The sequence below is a fragment of the Scylla paramamosain genome, chromosome 43, assembly GCF_035594125.1.
Source record: "Scylla paramamosain isolate STU-SP2022 chromosome 43, ASM3559412v1, whole genome shotgun sequence".
NCBI classification, from domain to species: Eukaryota; Metazoa; Arthropoda; class Malacostraca; order Decapoda; family Portunidae; genus Scylla; species Scylla paramamosain.
The window spans coordinates 5,764,684-5,774,683 of record NC_087193.1 but is presented as its reverse complement, the minus strand read 5'-3'; the positions used below and the strand labels follow the sequence as shown (position 1 = coordinate 5,774,683).

Sequence of the window (10,000 nt, the reverse complement as noted above, 5' to 3'; positions counted from 1 at the left end):
AGAGACCTACTAGCCACTTGTTGGTTGCTGCTATTACCACCAGGCAGCCTAAGAGCATTCGAATTGATGCTTTTGCCTGGACGTTCCTCCACTTTTTCTCACCCTTTCTTTTTTAACTCTTTGGAGATATGAGCGGAAATCGTATGAAGATGTGCATTTTGGTAATGACATGAATCTCCGAGATTTATTCTCTATTGCATTGCATGATAATAATGCGAAACAGTAATGATTGTGTAGTGATGTGGGAAACTTACCTGAGTTGAGTGTGACTGTGTGTAACTATAAGTGGATGATTGTGTTTCTTATGATCTACGACAAATCCTCTGGGAGCGCGTGACTCGCGGGTTGACCTTTGTTGGGTTGTGAGGAGCTGTTCATGTATGTGGTGGTAGATTTTGTGACAGCATGACGGTGATGGTGGTGTTGGTTACGGCAGCAGAGATGTTGATGAGATATGATGGACATTGTTCAAGGTGGCTGAGAAGGACCAACGAGATCAGTATAGTCACAAATATTTTTGAGCCTGTTGGTAGAGGCAGCACATTTCTTACTGGCTACACCCTGGATGTGTGGATCAACAATGTCATCAATGTCAAAAGACAAAATATCATTTACCAACAGCCGGAAACATTACCAACAGAGATGAAAATTTAATCTGTGGTGTAGCTTGCATGCCTTTACTCGTACTACATCCGGCTGATCCCTCCACGTCCTGGAGGGTTGTAGGCAGCGCTTCGTGAGCGGCGTGTGGCCGGATGTAGGTGTAGGTAATGCGCTGTTTCCTTTCTGCTGAAGGAAGCTTCACGCCTGGTGCAGACTGTGTTGTAACTCAACGGGTGCTGTCCACAATCACTGCTCGGAGAATTGGTCGTTGTCATCCATATGGTTGCATTCGCCAAGGTAGGTGATGGCCAAAGTAAAAATGTCCTGAACACTGACATCAGGTGGCAGAGATTGATGAGGATCAGCTGATCGTCGACCTTGGCAGCATAACCTTGTAGAGAGAGGAAAAACAGAGTGTAGAGGGCATCAACCTTTACCCTGACAGTCAACCCACCACTACAGAAACTTCCTTCTGGCCTCTGGTTTTTGCTGGTGTTTAACTATGGGTACCAGCATCACCATGATCCCACTAGCATCAACAGCAATCAACAACAACAAAATGCTAACATGAATATTAATAAAGCTTCCACTGTCGATCCTGGTTATGTGGTCTTACGTATGTACCTCTAAAGAAACTGGAAACGATGATTGGCGATGTGCTTGCCATATGTGTAGGGTAGAGAGTGGGGGAGCCTTCGTTGGTTACCTGCTAATATTTATCCACCGAAACCTTGGCCCGTCACCTTATCTCTCAGTCCCCTCCTCCTTTCCTCTCATAGAGTTGTAGGGAGGATCTTCCACAAGCACCACCACCACCATGATACTGGAGGTATCGAATTCTATGCAAAATACACCCCTGTCAACAACTGCCCTCAAATCTCCGGGGGTGAAGGTTGGCAGGGGACACAGTAGTTTCCATGACAGTCCGTAGTTCTTCTCAAATTACAGAAAGATTGTATAATATCAGGGCTTACAAGGGAGGGAAGAAAAGCCTGTAATTCTTCCCTCTTGAACGTCCTTTAATTACCTCTTGGTTGAATGTACTTGAATCTTCAGACTTTAAAACTACTCTTTAGGACGGAAATTAGTAGGTAATGAGGCGAGAAAAAAGAGATGCATACGAGTAATGCACATGAACATTCCTCCTATCCCGCCAGCATTACTCAGGAAATAGGAGTGGGTTGTGAGATGACAAGTGGGTAATGGACTAAGAACTGACCTTCGAAGGCACGATTGAAGTCTTCAGAAAATATTGAGGTTCCTTAATTTTGTTTAACCGGGGAGGTGATTATGTCTCAGATTATGTACACGCGAGAGGAATGTAGATGATGATGATGATGATGATGAAAAAAAGAAATGAATTGTGTGCTGTGCTGACTTACGGGAGAGTAACAGGAATGATGTGCACAAGGAAGATGGACGGTAGAGGAGGGAAGAAATAAGTATTGTGGGGAGGAAGAGAATGAATGTGTTGTGTACGAGTGTGTGTGTTGCGGATGGCCTTGGTATTTGTTTGTGTGATCCTGCATCTATTTGTGGTTCTTGGGTGTGTGGTTTTCGTTAATTTGTGGCTAGACAACATTCACTCCAATACACTAGACAAATTTAACATTTTCCTGTCTCATCACCAAGCCAGCTTTCCTCTTTTACGTAGTCAGTTGAGGTAAACTTTTCATCATTCAGATAACTCCGGTAATTTCTCCTATTACCTAGCTAACCCGTGCACCACCTCTCCCATAATCTAGACCAATGGTTCCCAAACTTTTTCTAGTCCTTACCCACTTTTCACACATGATCCTTGTCCATGGCCCACCACCAAGCATAACCCATGACTACAGTGACTGTCTACAGTCCTACACTCATTAGGTTCATAAAAAAAAAAAAAAAAAAAAAATTCTAGCAAATCCTGTAACTTTATTGATTCCATTTGTTATTTTTCTTTTGTTAAGTATTAACAAAGAAATTTGTAGTTTGCCTTTGATGAATTTCATATAATTATTGAAATGGTACTAAAAAAGTAACATAATGCTCATACAAAATATCCATACTTAGAGGAATTAAAAAATGGGATTTTTGTGAATAGTTGAATTTTTGGAATAGTTGAAAGAATGCAGCCTCACAGGAATAAGTTGATGAAAATGGTAGGAGGTGCTGAAAAGCAAATTGTCTACATAGTCCAGCCATTTGTACTGAACCTGTAAGTTCCCTTCACTGACTGCACACAAACTAAACTGCTTTGCTTTTATATATAAATATCCTCAGATTATGGCCCCTACATTCTGCTATATGGCCCCCTTGGGGTGGGGGCGGCATGACCTCCAGTTTGGGAACCGCTGATCTAGATAAAACAAATATTCCTTTCCTCTTCCATCATTAAGCCAGTCCACATTATCCATCCCCTGCCATTCTTCAGACACTCTCCCATCTTTCTCCTGATAACTGAAGCACTTCCCTTGGGTACACATGCAGGTCTGCGTAACGGAGTAACCTCAAGGTAGTAACTCTTGTCCGCAACTTCACCTCTGCGCTGATTGCATCGTCTCGTTAAAGTAATTCAAATTACTCCTTCATGGTGTGGTATTGCTAATTTGTGTGCTTTGTCTCACAAAACGTTAAAACCAAGAGCTACTTCCCTCTACTCCTTTCTCTTCTTTTTCCTCCTCCTACCACCACCACCACCACCACCAGCATTGGTGCTACTACTACTACTATTACTACTACTACTACTACTACTACTACTACTACTACTACTACAAACACCACCACCGCCACTACTATTGTGTTGCGGCCTGATGGCGCCGCTCGGTGTAACAGGTGTAATGAACCCAACGCTGTACACAGTACACTTTATTCTGAGTCCGGTCAAGCTTGTAATCATATAAAATGCTTAACACCATAAACATATCGTTTTGTTGTACCGTCACGTCTGTATCATCAGTTTCAGCTACTCATTACAAATGTCATTGCGTCATATTTACTGCACACTAAATCTATTGTGCACTTAGGTATTGGGGGCTTTGTGAATGAGCGTGGGCGACGGGTGTAGAAGCAAATCTGTGTGTGTTGGTGACGATCACCCTTCTGTCGTTAGGAGTGTCGCGAGCACCCCAACATCCGACCATCACAAGGGTCCATTATGGCTCTATCCCATAGGTCAGCATCTTTTAGTGTAAACATCGTCATCTCCACCCTCACGACTCACTCTCCCACCTTCTCCTCCTCTACTTTCTCTTCTTCACTCCTTCACTTCCTCCCCTTCCTCCTCATCTTCACTTCACTTCCTCCCCTCCCCAGCAAGCAGTAACAATTGCTACTACTACTATTTGTACTACTATTGCTACTACTACTACTACTACTACTACTACTGCTGCTGCTGCTGCTGCTGCTGCTGCCGCTGCCATAACGATGCCTTAATTCAAATTAACGTATTTAAGATGTAACAGTTATAAGGAAAAAAAAATTAAATTCAGTAATGATGCTTTATGTAAAAAAAATATGCAGTACATTTCAGGTTATAATATTGTTACATTAGCACTAGCTTATATTTATCGCTGAAAAGTATGTGCTTGTTAATAACATAACTAAAATTAAAACACTTAAAAAGTGCTACTTTACTGGTCTTCGAAAAACAACAACACAATTTAAAGATGCAAGAAAATAAAGAAAACGAATGTACACTGACTTTCTTTATTAATGTGTGTGTGTGTGTGTGTGTGTGTGTGTGATGAGATGTAATGCACTATAATTATCCCAGATATGCCATGAAGAGTGAAGTCATAGTATTTCAAGGAAAGAAATATTATGTTTTAGAATTGGGAAATAATTCCTAAATTAATAATAATTTGAAAATAATGCCTGAAAATGTGCGTGATTATAAAGTGAAAAGGAAGATGTCTCGTGGAGTGGACTCTAAATACTTTGTGTCAGAAAGTGTCATGAAATGTGTATCATTGAAAAAAAGACATCACATTGTAATGATGGTCTTGTGTAGAGTAATACCTTGCCCTTTGTGTCTTGTTGCAGTCCATTTTTCCATATTCCTGATTGTACAAAACTAAAATATTGCATTATAGTGGTTGTGTTAATGGAAACCATTGGATGAATGGTCGACTCACGTTCTTGGCTGCATCATGGTGATTTCAATTTGGAGGTTTTTTAGGGGTATACTGGGTGAGGTACTGTTGATACCAAGGACTCTCATCCTGCACGTGGTTCATCAGGAAAGTACGCATACGGCGCCAGAAATCCTCCTGTGCGGTGCATGTGGAGTGAGGCTTTCCACCCCACTGAAAAATTATACCTTTGGTCAAGTGCTCTTTGGTGGGAATGTGGCGATGGAAGGACTGATAGTTGAACGCATTGTAGGGAGGCTCTATGATGTGGCCTGTGCCAGGGTACAAAACTGTCTCGAAGTTGTGCCTGTTGTGGCTCAACATCCTTTCCCGAAAGGGAGCGAGAGAGTGTTGAAATCCCCAAGGGTCATCATCTCCAACAGCCAAAAGGAAATGGGTATCCTCGTCTGCCTCCTCTACAGGGATCATAGCGGGATTGTCTGTAGTGAATTGCTGCTGAAGGCTGCCGACCCAGGGCCCTCTATTAGTCTTTTCAAAGGTTATTTGGTCCATATCGTAGCCCTGCTTGAAGATCTTGCCTTTGTAGATTAAGGTGGATCCAAGTGCTATGGTGGAACAGCTGACACCGACCACGGCCTTCACAGCGGGTAGTAGTGTAGCCATACTCAAGAGTATGTCGCCGCTCCTACTATTGGCCACGGCCCCACACCTGTCTGGTATGACTTCTGGCACTGCCAGCAACACCTCCACAGCCTCTTCAAAGTAACTCAGGTCGAGGTTCTCTGTTGTATTAGGAAGATCGTCGTAATCAAAGAATGCCAGGGATAAACTGGCGAAGCCTCGTGATGCCAGTAGAGCTGTTGGGGTTGAATGAGGGGAAGGTCAGTACTGTAGGAGGCTGGCCCAAGGTCATCTACTGACAGCTAAGTGTCGATCATTGCCACACAACATGTCTTGCCATTCACTTACCTGACCTGAATTCCATGAGTCCGCCAATAGAACCAAACATATCAACAATCCCCGGGAAGGGTCCATCACCTGGGGGCAGATATAGAGCCCCTCTCACCCTGCCCTCACGCACAGGTAGCCGTCGTACTCCAGGTCCCATCAGAAGTCGTTCCATTTCCACCTTTGCCATTACCTCTGCCTTTGTCCCCGGTGGTTGGTGAGCGTTCAAGACACTCACCTGGATCTGAGGAGAATGTATGGCAGGTCATAACAGGAATAGAGGGAAGGACTGAAGAACTCCAGTAGTTCTTGAGGACAAAGAAAAGTTGGCTCACGCATCTGGGGAACCTGTAGGAGGTAAGAGCTACTTACCTTCCAGGGGAGAGAGGTATTGCGGCGGAAGAGCCGGTGGGATTGGAATTCATGTGGAGCGGGCGCCAGTGTGGTGAGCAACCCTGCTGGAAACACTCCTTCGTAGGACCCACCCACGGATTCCGCAGTCCGCACATCAACATTGCCGGCTCCATCAGTCACGTAGTGGGCGCAGGAGCAGATCTGTAGACGTAGGCACATCATGAAGTGTGGTCTTCATTTGTACCAGTCATTAAATGCACTATGGAGAAGGAAGAAGTTGAGTGAAGACTAATTTTTCAGACGTTAGCGTCACCGGTTCCCCGAATCTCAGCTCACCTCTGTGCCCTTCTCATCGATGAGGCTGGCGGAGAGTGTGACAGGAGAGTGTGGGGGGAGACCGCCTGCCTTCAAGGTGGTGGGGACATCGTGGAGGCAGACGCGCGGTGTGGCAGTTATCCAAGGCTCATCGGCTTGCTGTGCTGAAAAAGCCATGCCTCTAATGTATCCAGTGAGCCTTCCATGTAATTTTATCGCAGCTTTTAGGCGAACAGGCCAATAGGATGCCAGTAATTTGGCCCGAGGAAGAATCATCGCGGTCTTCACACCACAACCTGTAGGTTATTGTTGCTTTACCTCACCACACATCTTGTCTTTATACATGTATGCACACACACACACACACACACACACACACACACACACACACACACACACACACACACACACACACACACACACACACACACACACAGAGAGAGAGAGAGAGAGAGAGAGAGAGAGAGAGAGAGAGAGAGAGAGAGAGAGAGAGAGAGAGAGAGAGAGAGAGAGAGAGAGAGAGAGAGAGAGAGAGAGAGAGAGAGAGAGAGAGAGAGAGAGAGAGAGAATGTAACCACAAATGTTAATTTCAGTGTAAACAGAACTTGAAAAGTAATAATACGTGACAATGTCTGGAAAAAAAAAAAAAAAAGCCGACTCTCTTTCTCTTAAAGAAAAATCTTTGTAATTTATGCACACAATATGTGATCATACTTCAGGCACTAAGTACGTACATTGCCGAAGACATGGAGGATAACAGCCTACCGAGTTGCGAGCCAGCTAAAGCTTATAACTACAGGCGTTTTCTATTTACACTGATCAGCTCTTGATCATTGATCTGATCTGGATTCGCTCGGAGTAAAAAGAACGCTCGCGGCCATTCCTGATCAAAACAATAACAACACAAGCATGTCACTGCCCAGGTGTCACAAGCGGCAGACTGTTGATGCTCGCCACTGTGTGCCCTAAGGAAGTGTCAACTACAGCCTACTGTACATTTCCTTTGGAAGTTGGGCCGAGAAGGCCACCAATGAATCCTAGCCACATGCCTACCCAGGCAGCACGAGACGGTTCCGTGCCTGGCCATGAACGTTGTATAATAAAGTTTCACACAAAGCTTTCTCCACACACATGCTGAAAGTACTCGCTGTGGTGAAGTACAGAATGGTAAAATGAGAAAAAAAATTTTCGGACGTAAGGTGAGGCTAGCGTGGCCAGCGTGCTGACATTATTGACACCATTACTGAGGCACTTCTAAAGTTGAGATGTATTATTTTCGACTGAACAAGTATTATATTCCTTTGCCTCATCATGTAGTCATTGCTAGAGACGGTAATGGCCACGCTATTATAATCAGAAGCCATTAAACCATGGCTTGGTGTGGCTTGTAATATCTCCCTTGTTTCTGACATCTGTCACCACCGCTATCCACATTCTGTGCCCACAGTAGCATTCTGCAACTTTGTTCCTCAGACATATCAGCTAAACAAGTCACCAGAGGCTGGTCAGCCGCTAATATGGCCGCCGCCATCAGCTTCAGCAAAATCGTCTGCTGCCAATAACCCACCTCCGGACCCAAATCACCCAGATCATGATCTAGATCACTCATATCAGGGTAAATCCACATTCAAGATGTAAATAGAAGACGGGCCGCGCGGCCAGATTAGTGATAGGAAACGTATCACGGTATAATCGGTCAGTGACCCAGTGTACTCCAAGCCTGCCTAATAAGCCTGTGCTATCAGAGCCACTTAACATTTTTTATTTATTTTTTTTATTTTTCATTTGTTATTGTTATTTTTTCCAGAGTAAACACATCATGCATATTCTAGCATTCCTTCCGTTGAATTATGTCAATTTCCTATACATCATAGCATAGTTAAAACTACGTAGCCTAGATAATGAGATAATTTAGGCTCATGGCCTTCATGCCTTTGTAGGCGTGATTTGTTTCAACCAGATACATTTCACACAAAAAAAAAAAAAAAAAAAAAAAAAAAAAAAAAATAATTCACAAATCAGCACAAGTGAAACTACGAAACAAGGAATGATATGATTAGGCTAGCTATCGTGAAGTTTGAATGGGAACAACAAAAGGCATCTAGGCTCCATTCGCTTAAAAAAAAAAAAAAAAAAAAAAAAAAAAAAAAAAAAAAAATTATTCCACTATTAAACATAATCATTGCTTCTGAAATTCTGGTTATTTGAAAGCTGGATAAACGATTTTTCCACAAACTACTGTACGGGAGGCTTAGTATATCTAAATTGAGTTTCATTAATTTTACTGAACCTGGAGAGAGAGAGAGAGAGAGAGAGAGAGAGAGAGAGAGAGAGAGAGAGAGAGAGAGAGAGAGAGAGAGATAATATGGCTCCCGTCTGGCTGCGCTATTGCCTGCCAGACTGAGATATCTCCCCGGCATCACAAGCTTTGTAATGTCTATTCTTGAGACAAACTAACTGCCTTATTTTTGTCTTGTATGACTAAAATAATCATACACCAATAGATAAATCAGCTAATTTGCAAAATGGCCCACGTACAGTACAGTCCTTACTCACTCTTCTCACTTGGATTCTCCCTCTTAACCAAACTGGGAAGGAGAGGCAAGCGGCAGACACTGTCGTGGGTTTCAGTGACCAGCTAGTTTTGAGTGATTAAGTGCGCGCGCAGCTCGATTTTCATTGCCAGACATAATTATGGCTCATTTACTCCCAGCCACGGCAATGCACAGAGCTCCTTGGACCGCCTCTTCCGAACATTCATTGTATGCTGCTAGTCCCAGAAAAGCTTGTCAAACCATTCATTACTAGTTTGGGTTAATAGGACACTAATCTAACTTAGCATTACCTGACCTAACCTAAATGATGTGTAGCAACACCTAGCCTAACATTACTTAACTTTTACTGCTGCCGTCGAATGATGTCGGTTGAAGGACGTCTGTGCGTTGCCGTAACTGAGAATGAATGTGTCGTACGTCTGGAAGCAAAAATGGGGCTGCTTTGAACCTACTACACCGGCAACACAAGCTGTTTGTAATATCTTATTCTTGAGACAAACTAACTGCCTTGCATGACAAAAATAATCGCACTCCAATAGCTAAATCAATTAATTTGCAAAGTGGACCACGCACAGTACAATCCTTACCCACTTTTCACTCTTGGGTTCTCTCTCGTATCCAAACTAGGAAGGAGAGGCCAGCAGCAGCCACAGCGCTTGGCCTGATTATAATGGTCTACCGTCTATGTTCACAACTGAAGCTCACCTGTCGCCAGTTGTATGAAAATCACCAAGGAATGCATCATTCATGAACAGCCTCATAAAAGAATAACTCTCCGTAATGCCCATAAGTTTATCTCTTATTATTTATTATTTTACGAGACTTGTATTTATTGGCTGTATATTCAGCCTGTGTGCTTAGTATACCTGTGAATTTTCATGTTTCTCTCTCTCTCTCTCTCTCTCTCTGCAAATAACTGACTTACAGTACCGTACCACCAATCGAAAAGCTGAGTCTTGTCAACATTTATTATTATTATTATTATTATTATTATTATTATTATTATTATTATTATTATTATTATTATTATTATTTGATTTATTATTATATGTGCATCATGTTTTACAAAATCAAACGATAGTATATTGCATGTTAATAGACAGGGTTTTCTCTTCTGGATATATTGCTGGAGTTTGCATTATTTGAAGAAAA

General features: G+C 42.9%; 2 protein-coding genes across 6 annotated transcripts in view; one reads left to right on the top strand and one right to left on the bottom strand.

The window, feature by feature from the left end:
• Nucleotides 1-10,000, top strand: part of LOC135093407 (probable ATP-dependent DNA helicase HFM1) — a 289,819-nt gene that overhangs the window by 14,917 nt on the left and 264,902 nt on the right. The window lies entirely within an intron of this gene.
• LOC135093409 (acyl-coenzyme A thioesterase 1-like) overlaps nt 4,069-10,000 on the bottom strand; it is a 17,339-nt gene continuing 11,407 nt past the window's right edge. The window contains exons 1-6 of one of the 4 annotated variants that reach the window (XM_063992687.1): nt 9,436-9,506; nt 9,191-9,267; nt 6,315-6,591; nt 5,997-6,179; nt 5,646-5,868; nt 4,069-5,533 (exon numbers count right to left, since the gene is read on the bottom strand). In XM_063992687.1, the coding sequence (XP_063848757.1) occupies nt 4,743-5,533; nt 5,646-5,868; nt 5,997-6,179; nt 6,315-6,569 (1,452 nt within the window). In that variant the 5' untranslated portion in view covers nt 6,570-6,591; nt 9,191-9,267; nt 9,436-9,506 and the 3' untranslated portion in view covers nt 4,069-4,742. The other 3 variants (XM_063992684.1, XM_063992685.1, XM_063992686.1) reach the window with 3 other exon arrangements.